At 51.0% G+C, this 23,351-nt stretch overlaps 1 protein-coding gene across 1 annotated transcript in view; it reads left to right on the top strand.

The window, feature by feature from the left end:
- Positions 1-23,351, top strand: part of C6H4orf50 (chromosome 6 C4orf50 homolog) — a 132,432-nt gene that overhangs the window by 52,368 nt on the left and 56,713 nt on the right. Inside the window, exons 11-13 of the mRNA XM_043906219.1 lie at positions 7,485-7,533; positions 9,166-9,287; positions 13,372-13,590. Coding sequence (XP_043762154.1) covers positions 7,485-7,533; positions 9,166-9,233 — 117 coding nt within the window. The 3' untranslated portion in view covers positions 9,234-9,287; positions 13,372-13,590. The remainder of the gene's footprint in view (positions 1-7,484; positions 7,534-9,165; positions 9,288-13,371; positions 13,591-23,351) is intronic.

Here is a 23,351-nt window from a genome sequence, read left to right as displayed (position 1 = left end):
GCCCCATGTCTGCATCTCCCGCCTTGGCCTTCCCAGCCCAGCCTCTGCAGGACAAACCTCTGTCCCTTCCTTCCCCTACAGCTTTTAGGGTTTCAGGTGTCCTCTAATCCAGATTCCACAGAGCCCATGTGAACACCAGGATGCCAAGGGGCCTGCTCAGGACCACAGCAACTTGGTTCAGAGTCAGAATTTGAAGCTAGAGCCCCTGACTCCCAGGCCAGTGCTCATCCCTCTGCCTGAGGCTTTCAGGCTTCTTCAGAGGCAGAATAGGGGTGGAGAGAGAGGTCGGCATCTTGTTGAGGGGCCTGGCACAGTCCCCATATCTCAGTTAAGGCAGGATGTTGGATGTGCCAAGGGTCACCTGGGAAGGAGGCTGGCTGTGGGCTGAGAAGGCCTCATTGCAGTGAACCCTCCCACCCACCCAGGGGCTGTTCTGTCTGGCAGGCTCTGAAACTAGACCCAATTTGTTCACTGGGATTGGACAGGCTGACTTACATTGACCAAATTCACAGAGTCTGAGGTATAAACCCAAACACTAGCAATCATTTCTCATGCGAGATCAAGCTATGCACAGGCTGAAATATTGGATGGATGAAAAAATAATCAGCTTGTTCTCTCCCTATAGTGGAGTTATCTGGAAAATCCAGTTCATAGTTCATTGGTTCATTTGTAAGTCAATCAACATTTGTAGTCATAAGGTCATTTGGGAGCCTGGGATGAAAACAGAGAGAGTTAGTGGTGTCATCAGCCTGACAGGTTCATTTCCTGAAAGGATGTGCTTCTGGGCCCAGACAGGCCTCCCTAGGCCAGAGTGTCTCCCCTGTGGATATTCTGAAAGGCCATGGCCAATCATAAGCTTACACTCCCTCCTTTTCAGGCGACTTTGAATACGCCCTGACCCATTTTGCATTATTTTACAATTCAGCTCACCAAGTTCAGTTCAGTTCAGTCGCTCAGTCATGTCTGACTCTTTGCGGCCCCATGGACTGCAGCACGCCAGGCCTCCCTGTCCATTACTAACTCCCGGAGTTTACTCAAACTCATGCCCATTGAGTCGGTGATGACATCCAACCATCTCGTCCTCTGTCATCCCCTTCTCCCACCTTCAATCTTTCCTAGCATCAGGGTCTTTTCCAGTGAGTCAGTTCTTCACATCAGGTGGCCAAAGTATTGGAGTTTCAGCTTCAACATTAGTCTTTCCAATGAATACTCAGGACTGATTTCCTTTAGGATGGACTGGTTGGATCTCCTTGCAGTCTAAGAGACTCTCAAGAGTCTTCTCCAACACCACAGTTCAAAAGCATCAATTCTTTAGTGTTCAGCTTTCTTTATAGTCCAACTCTCACATCAATACATGACTACTGAAAAAACCACAGCTTTGACTAGACAGACCTTTGTTGGCAAAGTAATGTCTCTGCTTTTTAATATGCTGTCCTGGTTGGTCATGGCTTTTCTTCCAAGGAGCAAGCATCTTTTAATTTCATGGCTGCAGCTCACCAAGAACACCCCCACTTTCTTGATCTGAGGAATATCTTACTGTCCCCTCCACAAACCACAAAAGCCTGGCCCTGCCATTTCATTTCATAGATATTTATTGAGCACCTATTGTCATGAGCCAAGCATGGTGCTGGGGGCTGGGGAGAAATGATGAATCAGACAGGCCAAAATGTGCACATAGACAAGGAGAGAAATAATTGTAAATTACAGTGAGTGTCAAAAAGGAAAAGATGGAGACTATGTGTGTGCCTTAATTGCTCTGAGCCTTGCTTTGCTCATCTGTAAAATGGGACTATTACACCCTGCTTGGTAGAAGGAACATGAAGACGGTTGGAGATGACTCATGAAACACCCTGTACAGGGCTGTCCCGCAGGTAGGAACCTGGTCATCGTGTGAGCAGTCGTCAAGGGGGTGGGCTCTGGCATCCAGGAGTGCTGGGTTCAGATTTTAGCTCTGCCTCTGTCTTACTCTGTGGCCTTAGGTGGGAACAGTGACATGTGTCACCCGGGGGGCTTTATGTAACTGACTTAAGGAGTCCTCCTGTGTGGGAGGTGCTATTATTATCACCCGCCCCCCGCCTTTCCAAATGGGAAAACTGAGACTCATGGAGGTTACAAGTCATGCCTAAAGACACATGTCTACAAGCAGCTGTCTAGCTCAGCCTTCTGTGTGTTCAGTCGTTTGCATAAGCAGAGCTGGGATTTGAACCTGGCTGTGGGTTTCTGTGCAGGGCCGCTGCAAGGTGAAGAGGCAGTGTGTTGGGTGCAGTGCGCGCCTGTGGGGCATTTGGGCAGCAGCAGGGGTCTGACACGTACAGACCAGGCCCTCAGTGATCCATCCCTGTTGTCCCTGGAAGGTCAATCCTCGGTGTGCAGATATTAATATGTGACCCCAGGGACTGTAGCCCACCAGGCCCCTCTATACATGGTATTTCCCAGGCAAGATACTAGAGTGGGTAGCCATTCCTTTCTCCATGGGATCTTCCTGACCCAGGGTTCGAACTTGGGTCTTCTGCACTGCCAGCAGATTCTTTACCATCCGAGCCTCCAGGGAAGCCCTATATTAATATAAAGCAGTGAAAAATAAATGTGATATATTTAAGAAGCAAAAAGGGCTCCAGGCTGGCTGGAGTGAGGGGGCTCCCGAGTGGACAAGTTCTGAGAGGCTGGACAGGAGGTCACGGGCACCTGACTGGCCACAGGGGTGTTTGCACCTGGTTCTTCAGTGAATGGGGAGCTGCCAAAGAGGTGGAGCAGTAATTGCTGTGCTTCAGGAAGATGATCCCAGCAGGCCTGTGGGCTGGACTGGGCTGCAGAGTCCCAGGCAGGCCATGCACATGGCAGCCAGATGGCTCGGGCCGTAAACACCCAAGGCCCAGGCAGCCGAGCAGAGCCCTGGGGGCACGGAGACCCTTCGTGGTGGTGGTGGCAGCTCCTCCCGCTGGCAGCTGGGCAGGAAGTGGGTTTTACTGGTGCTGATTTTCGTTTCAGAGAACACAGATGGAATTCCCAGTGGGGACACTGGGTTTGGGCTCAGAGCCCAGGAGGGCTGCCGACTGGCTGGAGGGACACTTAACCGACTTGAGGAGGGGGGCACGTGCCAGAGCCGAGAGGGCGGGTCCTGGGAGCCCTGTACTCGGGAGGGGGCTCCCATTAACCACAGACTCCTAAGGGAGAGCGGGGTGTGGGCTATGAGGGGGATGTCCCATATGGACAGACTGCTGTTCATTTATTCCCGGGAGGCGGTGATGATGGGAGGCTCACAGAGCCTGCCCTGAACCGACACTTTCTGTGGTTCACTCACTTCATCCTCCCAACATCTTGCCTCGTCAAGGAGGAGACTGAGCCCCAGCGTCAGAGCTGGCCAAGGTCACACCCGGGGGTGGCAGGCTGGGGTTCAGAGCTGGGGTCCATCTGAGCTCCACCCTTTCAGGAAGACGGTGCTCTCCCCTCTGCCACAGCAGTGGCTCAGGGTCAGTGACCACCTCCCATCAACTTCCTTTTCTTGCCCTGGTTGAGTGGGTGATAGAAATTGAGCCTCAGTGGGCTCAGGCCCTGGGCCCCTTTCTTGCGGCTACATCTAAAGTGCCTTAGTCTGGTGGGCTCACTTAACAAAAATATCACAGACCGGGTGGCTTAAACAGCAAGCATCTTGTTTCTCACAGTCCGGGAGACTAGAAGCTGGGGATCAGCCACGTGGTGGGGTTCTGGTGGGGGCTATCTTCCTGGGGTGCAGATGGCCACCTTCTCACTGTGTCCTTGCGTGGTGGACAGAGAAGCAGGCTCTCTTGCACCTCTTCTATCAAGGACACTGGTTCCAGCCAGAGGACCCTGTCCTCATGATCTGATCACCTCTGATCAGATCACCCATCCCCAAATACCCTCACATGGGGGTTAGGATTTCAGCATGTGAGTTTTTTGGGGGACACAGACATTCAGTGCATAGGACAGTGCGTGGGTGGGATGGGGGCTGTGGGCCCCTAGAGTTGCCATCTTCCTGACCTGTGTTATTGTCCATGGCTGCCACTATCCACAGGCCAGCCCTGCATCCTACCTAGTGTCCTTCCTCCAGCTCTGTAGATTCTCTTGAGCATTGTTCCTGAAGCAGGGAATACCATGAGGCCAGCTTGGATGGGTCCCCCGCTGTCTTTCAGCTGGGAACACGGGATCTTGGCACCTCCCTGGCTTCAGCTGAGATGGCAGCAGGAGGAGGGCAGGTTCCTTCCGTTCCTGGACTCCCAAATGGACATGGGGGTTCTCAGTCCTACCCTATCCCCAAACTGACTTGACTGGGCCGGGCTCTGGGCACCTTCTCGGGGCCCCCTTAACTTCCTCCCTGACCCCCAGCCCCAGGACATCTCTTTTTTTCTGGATTTCACCAGGACCTAGGCTGTTGACATTCTCAAGCCAAGAATGAGACACCATTTTTGTTGTTTGCACTCGAGTGTCATCCGCTTTTGGAGGCAGATGCCTGGGTGCCAAGGAGAGGTGGAGGAAGGGTGCCCTCCGGCCCATGCCCAGCCTCCTGCAGGCTCCACTGAGGGGGCAGTCAGCTCAGCAAACAGAAGATCCATCAGCGCACTGGATGTCTCAGCCCTGCCTGGCTCCCTGCTGTTCCTGGGAGGTGAGGTTCCCTGCCCTCTCCATGGGCATGGAATTTCCTTTGGCAGATAAAGACACCCAGACCCTGAAGAGTAGCCACCCTGTGACCCAGTGCTCACCCGTCACCTCCTGAAGTCCCCTGCTCTTTTAGGCTTGGATAGCACAGGGTGGGGGTTGCTGACCTCTTGTAGGGCTCTGTGAGACCCCCCTCAAATGCCCATCACGTTGCCATCACGTAAAGATATTCACAGAGGATATAGGGTCCCTTCAAGCAGAAATCACTCCACTGGGGGAGATCAGGGACTTGGTGTACTAACACTAGAGGGTCATTGAGACCCCAGCCTTAAAAAGACACATGTAACCAGACGAGGAAGCTGCTAATTCCACTTCCTCTTGCCCTGCTTTTTCCTCCATTCTCCACATCCTGGAAACATCTTGCTGTCCTCTGGGCACTGGTCAACAAGATCTATATATGAGCCTTTGGAAATGGAATCTCATCTTGAAAGAAACAGTGAGACTGAGAGCCCTAAACTCCCTTAATTCATTAAATCAATGACCCCAAGCCTGGGCCTCCAAGGATCGAGGCAATTAGTTTCTCTTCATCTGCTGCCTTTTATGGAGAATATCCCCCCAAAAAATTTACCTGGGGAGAGAGGCAGGGGAGTGGAGTGTGTAGGGTGAGGCTTTATTCATCTATTACTCTGCGTGGAGCATTTAGTAGATGTTTACTCTTGTTTGGCTCTGACAAAACCCTGCAAGGAGCATATTCGTGGCTCCACTCTGCAGATGGAGAGGGCAAGACTGACTCGGCCAGGATTCAACTGACTTGGCCAGGACCATGGAACCAATAAGCGGCAGAGCTAGGTTCAACCCGAGGTTGCCTGGCTCCACGCCTCTCCAGGCTGATGGGATAAACGAGAAGCAGGAAAAGATCTGTAGATCTCTGATCAAGTACTGAATGCAGTGCCTCTGGAAGTAGTTTAGTGCCTATGAGGCTACTCTGTGGATACAAAGGTCAAGGAAACCTGGAGACGTCTGTGTCTAATAAAACTAACTGCAAACCCAGGTGCAAGCAAATGCATTCAGTTGAAGCATAGCAGTGAGCAGAGAGAAGGAGACTGATTTGGGAATATGATTCCTGCAGGAGGAAGCACACAGAACTTGGCTTTTAAGGATTTAGATAGATGGTGTGAAGGCCCTCTAGGCTGGGAGAATGGCATGTACAAAAGCACTGGGCTGTGAAGGGTCATGGTCCTCGAAGACAGAGTTTTAGGAGATGTAAGTGGAGTGTTCTGAGGGCAGGAAATGCAGTGAGAGAATGTACTGTACCTGGTACAGAGGGCTCCCAATAAGTGGTGGTGTAACTGGATTAGTATCAGAACATGGTAGAGCCATCATCCATGCCCTTGTATTTTTGTCTGTGGATTAGTCAATCCATTTAGAGGGATAGTCAAAGAGCCCAGGTGTCCCAGTGCAGCGTAGAGGGGCTATGTGATAGGCAGGTGGCTGAACTCAGCCAAGTGGATTCAGGGAAGATTTCATAGAGGTGGGGATATTTGGATTAGGTGTTGATGTATGCATAGAAGCTCATCAGAGAATGAGTGAGCAGGACCCCCCAGGCAGGAAGGTGGCTGGTGCAAACACTCGGAGGACACAGTGGAGATGGGATAAGGGCACTATCACAGCTACACTGCACTCGGGGCCCCTTCCCTACTGGAAAACCCAAGAGGAAGCAAGATCTGGGCTGCTGGTCTAGAATCAACTCTAACCTGCCTTAAAGATCCAGCTGTTGCTTTTGTTGAATCCACTGGGAGCCGCCAGGCCCACCAGCTGAGTTCCTATTGTCATTTCAGCTCTTCCAGGGCCTGTGCACTTGTGGGGAAGAGAAGGACAGTTGGTCCATGGAGTGGTGCAGAGACTTGGGTCCAGCCTGACCTGGATTCCTGGGTGCTGAATCAGGGGTCACAGGAGCAGCTCAGTGATCGGCTCTCACAAGGGGTCGGAAGGACCTTCATGCAGAGAGAGTATTTCTCCTGGAGACTCTGTTGTGTGGCTGCCTTCCTTCCCTCCCCCCACTCCACACACCTTTTTTGTTGTTGTTCCATTGCCAAATCATGTCCAACTTTTCGTGACCTCATGGACTGCAGCACGCCAGGCCTCCCTGTCCCTCATCATCTCCTGGACTTTGCCCAAGTTCGTGTCCATTGCAACGGGGATGCCATCCAATCAAGTCATTCTCTGTTGCCCTCTTCTCCTTCTGCCTTCCATCTTTCACAGCATTAGGGTCTTTTTCAGTGAGTCAGCTCTTCTCATCAAATGGCCAAGGTATTGCAGCTTAAGCTTCAGCATCAGTCCTTCCAATGAGTATTCAGGGTTGATTTCCTTTAGGATGGACTGGTTTGATCTCCTTGCAGTTCAGGGGGCTCTCAAGAGTCATCTCCAACACCACAGTTCAAAAGCATCAATTCTTTGGCCCTCAGCCTTCTTTCTGGTCCCACTCTCACATCTGAAAAGACCATAGACCTTTGACTATACAGACCTGTGTCAACAAAGTGATATATTTGCTTTTTGACACATTGTCTATGTTTGTAACAGCTTTTAAAACCTATTCATCAGTCTCCACTTGGAGGTTCAATTTGAATAAAGGAAATGGAAGCTTTTCCTTACACCTGTATCTTTGGGAGCAAATCCGGGACTCCCGAGGGTCGTGGGCGAAAGAGGGAGGCAGCCCTGCCTGCATGTGTGCACACACAGGGAAGAGTGATCCGGCCACAGGATGCACTTTCTGCAGGGGCCAGGGGCAGCTCTTCCCAGTTGTAGACACGTGTGGAAGGCTTTTCCTCCCATGTCATGCAGAGTAACTGCTGGGATGTCCTTTCTTCCAGACAAGCCACCACCTGGACGTCGAATCTGAGATGACGGCAGTTGTCAGAGGTCAGTGTGATTTTCAGTTAGGAAGAGTCTGCATACTCAGACCAGTCCAGGCCAGCAAAACAATCTGACAGGTGGGCCAGGGTGGGGAAACGCCCACGGTCAAGTGCAGACGACTGAGGGAAACCAGACCCTGCTGTCTTGCACTCTGTTTCCTACTTGGCTCTGCCTTTTTGTTTCACTCTTAAGGAGAACATGTTAGAAAAATACTGCCATACCAAAATGGCCAAATTCTGCAGCCCTGTAGTTTCACTCCTGGAAATTTATCCTGAGTAAATCATTCTATGTGTGGAAAAGCTCAGTGGACAGGCATATACATGCAGGTTATTTATGACAGTGAAAAACTATTCAGGAAAACTCCAGTATTGTTGATTAACTCTTATTTATTAAGTATGAGGGGCTTCCCTGGTGGCTCAGTGGTAAAATAGTCCACCTACAATGCAGGAGACCCAGGTTCGATTCCTGGGTCAGGAAGATCCCCTGGAGAAGGGACTGTTAACCCACTCCAGTATTCTTGCCTGGGAAATTCCATGGACAGAGGAGCCTGATGGGCTACAGTCAGTGGGGTCAGAAAGAGTCAGACACAACTGAGTGAACATATACACCATTGATATAACTGTACATGAATATCTGTGAATGACTGGCAGCTTAGGCTAGAAAATAAAATACCAACAATGGTTACTTAGATGGTAACATGGGTGGGGTTTTGTTGTTCTATTATTCTTATTATTAAAAAGAAAATAATTTCCCTGAGCCTTGTTTTACCAGTGCAGTGGACTGTCAGCCCTGGGGGAGGGGGCTTCCTAGGGGTGTATTTAGGGTTATTTTGTTTTAAGATGTTCAATATAAAAGTGAAGAAGGTATGGATAAATGAACTGCTCCTGATAACTGCTTGCTTAGAGAGTCTTATTACTAGATTCTGTTCTTACCCAGTTGTGTGATCTTGGGTGAGTTAATTAACCTCTCTGACCCAGGTCCCTTATCTTTAAATGGAGGATAACGTGATATTTTTCAGATGCGTCGGTGCCTGATATGTTGCATAGTGCCAACAATAGGAAGAGAGACCTGGCTTCAGTTTTCAGCTGCTCAGGATGGACCCCACCCCTTCTGTACCTTTAGTTTCCATCCCTGCAGTCTGGGTTGGCATCTGTTTTCACAGTTGGAGGCACATCAATTCTAGCTGGTCCTGCTTCTGCCACTAGTTTGTGCAAGTTTCCTCCTTTATCTGGGCTCAGCTTCCTCATCCTTGAAAGGAAGAAGTGTACCAGATTGATGAGGTTACTTATTCACTCAGCATTTCTAAAAGGCTGCCACGTGCCAGACCCCTATCAGTGTTGTAGGGCTTACAAAGATGAGCTGGCTTGCAGAGGTGGTGGTCCTTGTGCTGAAGGAGCTTGAAGCCAGGTAGTGGATGGTGAAGAAGGCAGGCAATTTTCTAGGATACTTGAAGACCACGGCAGTACCATCAGAGGGGTGTGGGTGTGGTACTCATAGAGTTCAAAGGCACCCTTCAAAAGAGGGGCTTTGTCGTGGGGTGAAGGATCTGGGAATGAAAGAGAATGAAAAGGCTCAAGACTTGCTGATTTTTAGAATAGATTTCTGGATTGAGGTTTGACTGGGCATATCCTCTTCTAGTTCAGAAATGCCTCCTGAATCCCCAAATGGACAGTGTCCTGCAGAGACCTTTGCATTCAGAGTCCTAGCCTGTTCCTGAGACTGAGTGGCCAGCATGGACAGCTCAACTGGATTCTTTGAAGGTGAGAAGACATCAGTCACTTAATTTTTTAAAAAAAATATTGATTTATTTATCAGTTCCTTCGGGTGTTAGTTGCAGCATGCAGGATCTTTCATTGCAGCACGCAGGCTTCTCTGTAATTGTGGTAAGCGGACTCCAGAGAGCGCAGGCTCACTGTTTGTGGCACATCATCTTAGTTGCCCAGCATCACGTGGACGTGTAATTTCCCAACCAGGGATCGAACCCATGTCCCCTGCATTGGAAGGCAGATTCTTAACCAATGGACCGCCAGGGAAGTCCCAGTCACTTAATTTCTTAAATAAACAGTTTTGTTGAAGACATAACGCACATACAGAAGAGGGTACAACTCAGAAGCGTACAGCTCGATGAATTGCTGTGGAACGATTTATGCTCATAAAGCCATCGCCAGATCAAGAACTAGAGAGTGACCACAAAACACCCCCTACCCCCACCCAGGTTTCCCTTATGTGTGTGCTTAGTCGCTCAGTCGTGTCCGACTCTTTGCAACCCCATGGACCATAGCCCTCCAGACTCCTCTGTCCATGGGATTCTCCAGGCAAGAATACTGGAGTGGGTAGCCTGTCCCTTCTCCAGGGGATCTTCCCGACCCAGGAATCGAACTGAGGCCTCCTGCATTGCAGGCGGATTCCATACCATATGAGCTGCCAGGTTTCCCTTATAGTCTCTTTTTATTCTCTGTTTTTTAATTTTCTCTTTTGTTCTGTGTTCTGTGTTATCTTTGTGTTCTGTGTCTGGTTATTTTTGTGTGTTCTGTGTCGGCTTATTTTTCATTGAGTGCTAGACATCATGCATGAAAAAATGTGAAGGCATATTTTTAGATTCTGTTTGATAGTATCTTCACCCAGACAGGGTTTTTTCCATTCTTCACACCAGAACTGATTCAGAGGTGAGTTTCATACTTATAAGATTTGTTTGTTTCTTGGTCAGTGTTATTCATAGGGCCCAGCCTTTCAGGATTCTAAGCAAAATCCTGTAATGTTTATCAGTGTCCTTCCCCTAGCCCCTGCCCACCCCATGAGGCTGTCAAAAGCTCTGCTTAGCTTTCTAGTAATACTTCTTAGCTGCCACCTTCACACCCCCCTTCACTTGGAGGGGAAATACAGCCTTCGAATGCGGGCCAGCTACACTTGGTTTCTCTCCTGTCTTGAATTTTAGTCCCATGAATCCTCACAGTCTTTGGGGCTCTCAGATGCTTTCATGTAGATCTTTTGTTAAATTTTGTCCAGCTTTCCTAGTTGCATGTACTCAAGGTTTGGTCCAGAATGTCCAAACCAGTCAGAGTCAGGGCTTCCCAGGTGGTGCTAGTAGTAAAGAACCCGTCTGCCAGTGCAGGATATGTTAAGAGACCCAGGTTTGATCCCTGGGTGGAGAAGATCCCTGGAGGAGGGTATGGCAACCCACTGCAGTATTCTGGCCTGGAGATTACCACGGACAGAGGAGCCTGGTGGGCTGCAGTCCTTGGGGTCCCAGAGAGCTGGACGTGACTGACGCGACTCAGCAGCATGCGGTGAGAGCCAAGCAGCACTCTGCTTTCACAGAGAAAGCCCGTTTCACTTATGAGATTCGCAGTCTGATGGCCTGGGTTCAAATCTCAGCTGTAATTCAACGTAACATTGGGCAGATTACTTACTGTCTGTAAAATGGGGATAATGACGCCTACTGTTGATATGAGGATAAAATCAGATAAGCAGAATTGAATATATGTCTGGAATATAAGAGATGCTCAAGAAAAAAAATAGCAACCATTACTTAGGAGAAAACTGATCTTATCCTTAGCATTTTATTTCAACCTATGGTTATTGCTTTTATTCCTGTGGCTTCTCTCCTGCCTTCATGCTTATATTAATTTTTTTAATCTAACAAATGGAGCCAATATTTACCTCTCAGGGTCTCTGGGACAATTCAATGAAATCATGCACATAATGCAATTACTATACTGCCTGACACAGGAGATGTTCAGTAAGTGACAGCTGTTGTTATTGACTGACCTTAAAGTCTTTTTTTTTTTTTTTTACTGGTGACTTTCATTTTGAATTATTTGTCTACAGGCTTATTATCTAATAATGAGAATGTCTTTCCAGCTCTGATCTTTTTCTAGGAAAATTACACCTGACTTTTGACCATAGACCTACCTTATCACAAGCAGGTTGACATTTTAGGCAAAGGGAATGATAACTGCAAAGACAGAGGGGTGAGCAATCCTGAAGCCCTGGGAGACTGGCAAGAAATTAAACGAGGCTGAAGCATGAAGGAGAGGGGAGTCTAGGAGATTGTAACGATGATGTTGATGAGAACAACCATGAGGAAGAACCCCAGCCCCTATTTCTCCTTTTAACATTTATTTCTTTATTGGTCCTTTATTTTTGGTGGTGCCGGGTCTTTGTGGCTGCACTTGGGCTTTCTCTAGCTATTTGGCGATCGGGAGCTACTCTCTAATTGCGGTGTATCGGCTTCTCATTGCAGAGCATGGCCTCTAGAGCTTGAGGGTTTCAGTGTTTGCAGTTGTGGCCCGTAGAGCTCTAAAGCATGGCCTCAGTAGTTGTGGTTCACACCCTTAGTTTCCCCAAGGCATGTGGAATCCTCCCGAACCAGGGATCAAACTCATGTCCCCTGCACTGGCAGGCGAATGCTTGACCTCTGGAACACCAGGGAAGTCCTGCCTTCATTTCTTGACTGCATACTCTGTGCAGTGCATCAGCTTATCCAGCACTCACTGTAAACCCACAGAATAAATCTCCACATTCGTTCTGCTTCACATATGAGTACAGGTCTGTCACAGAGAGGGTGACTAGCCAGGTCACACGGCTGGAGAGCTGGCGTTCCCTCCCGGGCGGCCTGGCTCGAGAGCTGGAGCTCTGGTCACCATGCGTCCAGATTGTGCTGGGCCTTCATTGAGGGGGGTGAAAGTTGTCCCTCCTGCCCTCACTGAGGTTACAGTCTAGAGTTCGGTGTGAGAAAACACCATCTAATGTCTGCAGTCAGCGATATTGGGCAGAAACCGATACCAAACTTTTGAGGAAATAGTTGGAGCATAAATTGAATGAATGGACCAAGCCAAGCGCATCTTATACTCTTATGGTTCCAGGTTTCTCAGGTGTTCCTCAGCCTTCCTCAGAGTTCTCACCATACCGTAGGAGGCTGCTGGATAAGATCTCCTTTACTGGAATAATCTCAAGGCCACAGGATAGCTTACCGCAAAATGACAGAATGGTTGATGTAAATACCTTTGTTCAATATTGTACTTAGTACCGAGCCCGTAGGAGGCCTTGCTGAGTGGCTTTGGAGAAAGAAGGAGGCGGGGGTGGGGGGGCTGTTGGGTGATTTCTCTGGAAGGTCACGCTCACACCCTGTCCTCATCCCCAGCATTGTATTTCGCCCGCAGCCTTGGTTCTGTTCAGCTGTAACAGGCATTGAGCAGAGCTCTCTGCCCTGCGGAAAAACAGATTGCCAGCCGTTTCTCTGGGCCGGCTTTGGGTAAGAGCTTCCCATAGTGAAAATGAACTCTAAATGACACCAGGGGATTAATGACCTAGAAGCAAAATGGGGTCATTTTTTGAAGGGCAGTAACTAAATTTGTCACATGTCACAATTACTTTCTGGTTGGGCTTAGAGGAGAAAGCAAAAACGGGGGAAGAAGGAGGTCGGCATCCGGTGGACACTGGCTTCCTTTTAATGAGAAGGTCACCGTCTCTTGTCACTGTGAACCACATTGGCATCCGGTGGACACTGGCTTCCTTTTAATGAGAAGGTCACCGTCTCTTGTCACTGTGAACCACACACAAAATTTACAGAGGACATCACTCTACAGAGACACCAGTGACGGTCTTCCCAGGCCTTTAGATGACCCGGGGTTTGAGCCTTCCCCACCCCCATCCCCACTTCCATCCATAATTCAGTGCTGAAGGCGTGTGCCTGGCTGAAATGTAATAGAAGCTTCCAGGCACAGAAAGTGCTCAATAAATGTTCATTACCATTGCCATCTCTTCCTTGGATAAAATGTGGGCTCAGAGGGGCTTTTATGAACATTAGAAGTAGAGACCATTTCATTGTGCTCTTGCCTTCAGCTTCCCCTGCCCTCGGGGCTGAGAGCCGATCCTGAAATATGCCAGGCTTCCGTCACCATGGAACCAGGGCTCGCTGTGAAATGTCTGCAAGAAAAAGGCGGAACGTCCTGTCCTGGCCTCCAGTCCGATGACCTCCTGCCGTCTCCCGAGCTCCTGAGCCCCGCGAGGATCCTGCCTTTGCACCAAGAGCTTCAGCGAAGCATCAGCAGCACTTCCCAGGTCAATAAATCACCACTGGAGTTATAAATAGAACTGGACCATGCGCTCTCCAGGGCCATTTCCTCCACACCATAAATAATCTGAAGCAGAACTTTCAGAGAGCGTTTTAAGAAATTGGTAGCAATCAAACCCCTCATTCTGTGGCAAGTGGCTTTGCCTGTGGCTTAGGGAGCTGTGTTGATTGTCAGAGCTTGGGAGATGCACTGGACTTGCAGATTCTTAGGAGCACAGCTTTGCAAACGTCCAGGCAGCAAAGGGAACATCAACTGTTCCCAAACCTACCAAGTGGCCAGTCCAGTGGCTCTTCACTGGGTGTGATCCTCATCCCCACCCCCACCCCCAGGGCATAATTTGACAATGTCAATACTTTTGTTGTCCCAATTGGGAAGCTGCTGCTGGCATCTAGCAGGTAGAAGTCAGAGATGCTGCTCACCACCCTCCAGTGCCTGGGACAGCCTTCTAGAACAAAGAGAGTCATCCCGCCCAGATGTCAGCAGTGCCGGGTTGGGAGGCCCTGACCTGATCTAATAGCTCCTAACCTTGTCAGCTGCAGAGAACTGTTTGGTTATGTTCCTGCCTGAGGCCCCTCCCCACATTTTAAAATATTTTTGTCTGCCAAAGATGCTTGATTGAAGTTATTATCTCTTTTACATTTTTGAACATTAAAACCACTTAGAACTTTCTGATAAGTCCATTCATTCAACAGACATTTGTGGAATCCATTGTATGCCAGGCAATATGATATGAGGGAGAAGGAGGTGAGGTCACGTTGGTCCCTGCCCTGGGAATTCACAGGGCAACAGAGAGATGCAGGTGTAAACATTTCACCATGCACTCGTGGTTAAATGTGCCCTGGGACGTGAGACGAAGGCAAGGGCTAGTTCTGCCTGGCTTGGGGGAATGGGAAGTCATTCAGGAAGGATGGCTGAGCAGAGTCCCTAAGCCCAACGAGGTGCTGAATACACCGGTGAGGTGGGGAAGGGTCTTACAGTCGGAGGGACCAGCAGGGGCCAAAGTCTGAGGCATGAAACTTGCCAGTGTGCAACCAGAGGGGAAGCAGGTAGGGCAGCCCCTTGCCAAGCCAGGTGCTAAGAGTTGCTGCCTCATCCCTACCCAGCACCGCTTACTTCCTCCGAGAAGGAGACCCTGTCCTGACCTGGGTGTAGGACCCAGGGGTAGAGGAAGAGGCGAGGGGGCTTGGGTCACGTTGGCCCAGACCCTGTGCCCCCGGCTCACCGATCAGAGACATTGTCTCTCTCCTTGGGAGGGGCTGGAGGGAAGGTCAGACTTACCCTCCTAAATCTGTTGTTCCCACCTGGAAGCAGCTGTCATGGGAGGCCAAGGAAGGACCAGGACAGGAAACAGGGCTCCCGAGCAGTAGGCAAAACTTTATTGATTTTATTTTAATGTATTTTCACTTTTTATGCTGAAATGAAAAATGCAGCCACATAGCCTCACCCAGCTTCCTCGAAGTTAACACCCCAGGTGCCTAACCAGAGCACAAGGATGGAAATGAATAGATTGATTTTGAGGAGCCCTGGGAGGCCATCAACACAAAGGAAAAGCACCTCCGAGAGTGAGCGTCAGCTCACCAGGCCGCTACCATCTTCATTAGCCCACGGGATGTGTCATGGGTCATCACAATCATCCACGGTTCCTCAGATGGGTTTGCCCATGGATCCACCCTTTCATTTGTTCAGTAAGCATTTGATTTAACTGCCACGTGAGTGCCGGGACCTCGGGGAGGTGCTGGGAAACAGGAAGCAAGCAGATGTCTGTCTCCAGCCTCCAGGACCTCCTGGAAGATGGCCCCATCACACACTGAGTCCCCAGATTGGAATGTCGTCCTCACCCTCACAATCTGAACCAGCCCCGCCACCCCGTGACTCCCGATCGTGCGGCATCCTGCAGAGACCTTCACTACACTGGTTTGCAGTCGTCTCTTTTGCCCTATCCCTGCTTTTTTCTGGAACAATGCCATTTGCTCTGAGCACTGGGACTACCCTTAAGATAAGCTGGGAACCCGGGGACGTCAGGGTGAGCAGCCAGCCGAGCCGCAGGGCCGAGCCCGCCGGAGGGAGTCAAGGCCATTTCTGGTCCCCAGACACTCCTGCCAGGTTCAGACATCGGTGTCCTTGAGTGCTTCCTTCTGCCACTGCTCACGTTTGGGGCCTCAGCAAAGAGGCCCCGGGGGAAAAATCCATTAAAGAAGTCACAGCAGTCTTGGCAGCGTAACCCGATGATTCCATAATAAATCACAGCCTGAAGCCAGGAGCCACTTAGTACCCTGAGCCGGAGTCCCACCTGGAGTGGCATTTTGGATCTCCTCGCGCTGGGTCACTGCTTTGTATGGTGATTCCTCCTGATGGCACTTTTTCAAGATCAGACCCTGGGAGCTTCCAGGCCTGAACCATAGATTTCAGCCTTTGGAAGGGACCCTGTGTTCCCCTGCTGCCCTTGGTGGGCCTGATGGGACCAGAGGGCCCAACCTGGTTGGAGCTTCCCAGGCCGGGGACAGGACCTTCCCAGGGTGACCAAACAAGGTCAGGCAGGAACTTGACCCACCGGAGCTGGCTCGGGCCGCCCCACGCTCCAGGAGTGACCTGAGGCCTCTGGAGACCAGCCAGATGGGCCAGCCTGGCTGCCTCTGCAGAAAACAATTCATCACACGGCTGTCAGCAAGCAGCAGCCGTGGCCTTCTTGGGGAAGCCTGGCCGAGCTATGCAGGATGGGAGCCCTGCACACAGCGAGGTAAATGCACATCCCACCCCGACTCCTGCGAACGGGCCCCACCTGGGCTTTTAGGCAAATCCGATGAGAGAGTTGGCTTGGCGGGCGGCCAGGCAGTACAAGCGTTCAGTGCAGTCTCCCTGCACCTGATTCACTGCCGTTCACTGCCCTGCCCTTCTGGGAGGCATCTTGTTCCTGTGGCAAAGCGATCTATTGAGCAAATATTTCCCTGAGCACCTGCCAGTCGGGGCAGATGAGAAGCTGGGGGCCAGGTCTCAGGAGTCTCACTCTAGGTCCCCATCCTCCAGGCTCCTGGGGGGACGGTTGCACAGATGGACCAGACGGAGTGGCATAAACAGGGTGTGGCAGGGAGCAAGCAGGGGCCAGGAGTGCAAAGCTGCGGCCGACCAGCGAGGGAGGGGTCAGGGAGGGCTTCCTGGAGGAAGTGACGACTGAGGTGGGCCCTGGAGATGAGTAGAGGTTGGCCAGGGAAGGAGGCCTTGCGGGTAGGGGCAGTCACACAGGCAAAGGCCAGGGGTAGTGTCGGGGGTAGGAGATGGGAGGTGGATGGATAAAACATCTTTCTACAGTCCCCCAGTGAAAGGTGATGCTTTCTTGGCAATCCTGTTATGAGTTTCCTGTGTGATTTTACAAGGGTTGTTAGTGTGCGTGCGTGCTAAGTCACTTCAGTCATGTCCGACTCTCTGCGACCCTATGGACTATAGCCCACCATGTTCCTCTGTCCATGGGATTTCCCTAGCAAGAATGCTGAAGTGGGTTGCCATTTCCTCCTCCAAGGGACCTTCCTGACCCAGGGATCAAACCCATGTCTCTTGCATCTCCTGTTTATTGGTAAAAGGAAGACACTTTAGTGTTTCAAAATTTAGAAGGCACAGAAGTCTTCACGGTGCAAGTTTCCTTCCCACCCCTGTTCCGGGCTCCCCTCCAAAGAGGCAAACGTGAGCCCAGCTTCTTAATGACTCCTTCCAGAGATGCTCTGTGTATTCTACACGGTCACCTCCCAGGTGCACTCACCCCTCTCCACCCGATGGAGCATTATTACGCACTCTGGCCTGTGCTTTGCTTGTTTCAGTTCCTACAGCTTGGTGGTAATTCCACATGAGAACGTAATTTTCTCATTCCTTTCCTAAACAGTTGCACTGTTGGGAATTCTCTGGTGGTCCAGTGGTTAGGGAGCTTCCCAGCTGGCACTAGTGGTAAAGAACCTGCCTGCCAATGCAGGAGACGTAAGAGGTGTGGGTTTGATCCCTGGGTCCAGAAGATCCCCTGGAGGAGGGCATGGCAACCCACTCCAGTGTTCTTGCCTGGAGAATCCCATGGACAGAGGAGCCTGGCAGGCTATAGTCTATAGGGTCGCAAAGAGTCAGACATGGCTGAAGCAACTTAGCATGCACGCACAAGTGGTTAGGACTTGGCGTTTTCACTGCCTCCAGGGCCCAGGTTCAATCCCTGGTCAGGAAACTAAGATACTGCAAGCTGAGTAGTATAGCAAAATATATATATATATTTTAAAGAATAGTTGCACTGTTTTCCATTGTGTGGACAGCCCTACTTCAATGGACGTGTGCATTGTTTCTGATCTTTTGCTGTTAAATCCAGGACTGTCACGAAGATGCTTGCCCATCCATCTCTTTACTCATGTGTGAATTCATCTGAGGAATCTGGAATTTCTGGGTCAGAGCAGAGAAGCTTTTGTCACTTTGAGAGCCCTGCCCACCCCAACTCCCCGCCCCACTCTGAAGCTGTATGGTCTCACCCCCACCTCGTGATGCGTGGGGGCCCCTGCCATCATGCCCTCAAGGATGTGCTCTTTCAATTTGGCCTTTCCTTTCTGAGCCCTGCCCCGGGCCGGTGTGGCTCCAGGTGGTGAACTAGACAGACAGGGCCCTGTCCTCGGGAGGAGGGGAGACGGCTCAGTGGACAGCACCTGCTTCCTGACCTCAGGGAGGGACCGTCCACGTTTCCATTCTGCAGGTGCATCCCTTCTTTCTTTGCTCTGATGCTGGGAGGCAGGTGGCCCTGTTTGGCTCCTCCCCTCACCTGACCTCTCTGTGCCTCAGTTTCTTCATCTGTACAGTGGGGACACAACCTCGGGTGGGTGTGAGGTGTGAGTGAGGGAGTAAAAGCCCTGAAAAGAGGGGCCATGGTGAGAGCGCCAGGAATGCTGCCGTTGTTTCCTCTCAGTGAGTGTGATGGGAAAACCGGAATGAGGAGGAATCAGGGAAGTCCAGGGTGACAGGAGAGGACGCTGATGCTGGTGGCCCAGGTGGAGATGGGGCTTAGGACCGCAAAGGCTCTCGGAGGAGCAGGTGTAAGGAGATCGGGAGGCAGTGACGGTGCTGGGGAGGGTCTGTGCGTGTGATACAGCCAAGCTCGTCCAGGGCTGTAAGGAGCCTGCCGGAAGCTTTTCAACACTGATGGTCAACAGGCGCTCAGTTCCTGTGTGGGAACTGCTGCTGTTTCCATCAGGATCTTTGGTCCTTCTCCTTTATCTGCCTATTCCTGGAAAGCTTCCCCAGGGCTTTGAGGGTATCTTTGTCCGGGTCTTCAGGAGGCAGGCTGGTCTGCCTCTCACTTCCTAAAAGCCCCTGTTCCTCAACCACAAGGATGCTCATTTCTGCTGCTTGGGCCAGTGCTTCTTGCTTCATTTGACTCTCGTTAAAAATGAACAAATCTAACGTGGGCCTCACAGTGTGAGCTCTGCACCTCTGCCATCCTCGGCTGTGTGACCTGGAGCAAGCTGCTTGCCCACTCTGGGCCTCAGTTTCCTTCAATTCGCTCCTCCTGAGGAGAGTAACCAATTCACCTCCCAAAGGGCATCCCAGAAGGGTTAGTGAAAGTGAAAGTCACTCAATTGTGTCCGACTTTTTGTGACTTCATGGACTGTACAGTTGATGGAATTCTCCAGGCCAGGATACTGGAGTGGGTAGCCTTTCCCTTCTCCAGGGGATTTTCCCAATGCAGGGATCGAACCCAGGTCTCCTGCATTACAGGTGGATTCTTTACTAGCTGAGCCACAAAGGAGGCCTAAAGAGACACTTTCCCTGACCGGGAAATGAACCAGGACCGCGGCAGTGAAAGCACCGAATCCTAGTCACTAGACCACCAGGGATTAAGTAGAGGCTAAATGCCTGCATCGTAGCTGTTTGTAGTGTTGATATTATTTTCAAGTACAACTTGCTGGTATGCCTTCAAGTAGAAAGCCAGCATCTCCTACCATCCAGAGGAAATGTTTTCAAAAATACACAAATTACCGGTAAGCCTGGAAAATAATTTCCTGAGCTGCTTCTTCCCCCCAGTAAGTCCCAGTCTGCAGGACCAGCCCAGCCTCAGGTGCTGGTATTCAGCCCTTCAGACATCTGACCGACAACTTCCTCCGTCTTCATCCACCCTCTGCTCCATCCACAGGGTGACCAACTTGCCCACAGGGCCCTGCCTCTCGGCACCTGCCCTCCTGGCCACTCTTCCCAGGCTGTCCTCCTTGAGAGCAGTTCTAGGGTGCAACAGAGCAGGCTCTGGCTTCAAAGTCCACCTGCCATTTCTTTTCTGTGTGACCTTGGGCCCCTCAGGGCCTCAGTATTCTCATCTATAAAATGGGGACACTTAAAGGATCTCGTATCTTAGGAAGACAGTTTAGTGCAGCGCAAAGCACAGAACTCGGCTCATTTTGCAAGATATTATTACTCTTGTTGCTGCTGTTAAGTTCTCTACCTGCTAAAGTTAGGGCTCAGCGTGTCTTCCCATTCCTGGAATTGCATAAAACACAGTGCCCCCTCACTGACCAGATAACAGACATTGCGGCCCCAGGCACTGGGCACTCATTGCTTTTATGCAGTGTGTCTCTGAAATTCCTCACTGATCAGCTTATGAGGGATGGTGGCTTATCCCCTTATTATGCAGCTGAGAAAACTGAAGTTCACAGAACATACTGGTAGAGCCAGGATCTGAGCCCCAGTCTGTCTGGCTCTGACTCTGAAATTAGTTTTTCTTCCATTGGACCTTGAACCCCAGTGCCTGACACAGAGGCCCTCACACATGTACCTGTGTAATCCACCCCACCCCATGCATGCCCCTGTCTACATCCAAGGAGTTAAAGAGACTTAAAGTAACAGACATGGATGCCAGGAAGCCTGCACACAGCAGTGAAGACCTAGTATAGCCAAAAATAAAAATAAGAAAAGAAATTTTTAAAAAAGAATCTTTATTACAGACTGAAAATTTCAGTTCAGCTGCTCAGTCATGTCTGCCTCTTTGTGACCCCATGGGCTGCAGCATGCCAGGCCTCCCTGTCCATCACCAACTCCCGGAGTTTACTCAAACTCATGTCCATTGAGTCATTGATGCCATCCAACCATCTCATCCTCTGTCGTCCCCTTCTCCTCCCGCCTTCAGTCTTTCCCAGCATCAGGGTCTTTTCAAATGAGTCAGTTCTTCTAGGAAAGAATAACTATACCCCCCACACTGAGGTTGTGGGCAGCTGTGACAACTGAATGCAAAAAATGAGTTCTGAGCTTCCTGGTAGTCGAGGCAAAAAGGGAAATAGCATGTGTTTGATTGCACTGAATCGCCAATGAAAGGAAGCAGACTGGAGAACTTTGATTCGAGCTCTGAGCTCCGAGCTCCTAGGGGACTCATCCTGAAGGTCTCTGTACAGTGAAAGGGGGACAAACAGTGTCTTGTGTCCCTAGGAGGACACCTGCCCAACCATGGGGGGTACGGGGGGAGGGACAGCTCATACAAGCTGCTTCCTGGACTTCCCTGGTGGCGCAGTGGATAAGAATCCATCTACCAATGCTGGGGACATGGGTTCCATCCCCTGTCTGGGATGATCCTACATGCCGCAGGCAACTAAAGCCTGTGCGCCACAGCTACTGACTCCCTGCTCTAGGTCCCGAGAACCAGAACTGATGAGCCGGAGTTGCTGCAACAAGAAAAACCACCCCAATAAGAAGACTGGGCATTGCAACCAAGAGTAGCCTCCCCGCTCACTGCAACAAAGACCCAGAGCAACCTGAATTAAAAAAAAAATAAAATCTAACAGAAAATAAAGCTTAAAAAAAGAAGCTGCTTCGTGCCCCCGTCTGTGCCATGGGCCACACCCACCTTCACGGGGTTCTCACAGCTCCTTGGGCTCACAGCATCATCACTCGCCCTTTAAGGTGAGACTGCATAGACAGACCTGGTGTTAAGTTTTCTTGGCCTGTAGGGGACAAAGCTCTCAGAACGGGTGCCAGCCTGCCGTGCTCCTAAGCCCTGCCTCTCTGCCGCGCTGCCTGGCTGAGGGATGCCCCGCCGCTTGGATTACTGCCCAGAGCTAATCCCCTCCATTACTCCTCCCAACCCCCTCCCTCTCTCTACTCCCCACTCTCCCTTCCCCCACCCACCTGCAGCCCTCCCCCACAGGCAGGCACATCAATTCTCCCCTTGGCTATAAATCTCCGCCAAAAGCTCCCGAGGGCCCCAAGCCCTCCAGGGCTCCGCTCCAAGACTTGCAGCCCTGACTGCTGGCGGCTGAGAGTAATTGAGCGAGGGGAAGCAGGTGTGAAGCTGGAAGTGGGGAGAGTGGGGGGCAGGGCTCACTGCTTCCAGCTGCTGCTGTGGCTTCCCACCCTCATCCCTAGGACTGAGACCTCTGGTGTTTGCCTAACACTGGACAAGACCCCAGAGTCAATATCCTCCACCACACACGCACACGCGCGCGCACACACACACACACGCACACGCGTGTGCACACACACACACACACACACACGAAAGACTACAGACAGAAGGTGATGGGTTAAGTCTCAATGGCCTCAACAGACAGCTTCCTATCATTCAGTTCAGTTCAGTTCAGTCGCTCAGTCGTGTCCGATTCTTTGTGACCCCATGAACCACAGCACGCCAGGCCTCCCTGTCCATCACCAACTCCTGGAGTCCACCCAAACCCATGTCCATTGAGTCAGTGATGCCATCCAACCATCTCATCCTCTGTCGTCCCCTTCTCCTCCTGCCCCCAATCCCTCCCAGCATCAGGGTCTTTTCCAATGAGTCAGCTCTTTGAATCAGGTGGCCAAATTATTGGAGTTTCAGCTTCAGCATCAGTACTACCAATGAACACCCAGGACTGATCTCCTTTAGGATGGACTGGTTGGATCTCCTTGCAGTCCAAGGGACTCTCAAGAGTCTTCTCCAACACCACAGTTCAAAAGCATCCCTATCGTTACTGATGATTTATTCATCAGACACATGTCAACACTGAGGTCAGACTGTGTCTAGGTGCTCCCCTGGGTGTGATCAGCAGAGTAGGATCCAGGCCCACCAGCTGGGAGTGTGGGGTCCGTGGTCAGGTAGCAGGAGCCAAACAGCCAACCTTCCCCCTCTTCCAGGGCTGCTGGTCTGGTTGTTCACGTTGTGTACTGAACCAAGTATGTAGTCCAGGGGCCACAGGGAGTCAAATCCCCTTGCTGTCTCTTCTTGCCAGGAGACCATGCCTGTTTAGAAGAAGTGGTGCCTTTTACAAGTTCACACAGAGGGCTGAGGGCTGCAGCCCCCTGGAATGGGCATTTTTTTGTGATTCTACACAAATGCTCCAGACCAGCCTCAGCACCTGATTTTTGCCGACTCAGATCCAGAGGTGCCACGTCAGCAGGCTGAGGCCAGCAGGTCTTGGAGGAGTCGGGGAGCCCCCGAGGCCTTCTCTGTGCAGCTCTCCAGCTTTCCAAGTGCTGCAGGGCTCTTGCTGGCCCCGTGCATCTTTGGGACTGACTCAGGAGCCCAAGCTGTCCCAAGCCTGACCTGGGAGCAGCCCTCAGTAGGATGGTGGTTTCTGTTCACTGCATCATTAGGAATGGCCATGAATTTCTTCCTTTTTCCCCCCAGAGTCTGAGCCCTGGATTCTGGGTCCTACCTAGGACCATCCAACTTCTATACCCCAGCCCCCACCCTGAGGGGAGGGAAGGAGCGCTAGGTAAGGAAGTTACAGGGCTGCTGCTTAATAGCTGTGTGTCCCCAGGGCAGTCACTTAGCCT

This window comes from Cervus elaphus, chromosome 6, assembly GCF_910594005.1.
Source record: "Cervus elaphus chromosome 6, mCerEla1.1, whole genome shotgun sequence".
In the NCBI taxonomy this organism is placed as follows: Eukaryota; Metazoa; Chordata; class Mammalia; order Artiodactyla; family Cervidae; genus Cervus; species Cervus elaphus.
This window is presented reverse-complemented; position numbering and strand designations above follow the sequence as displayed.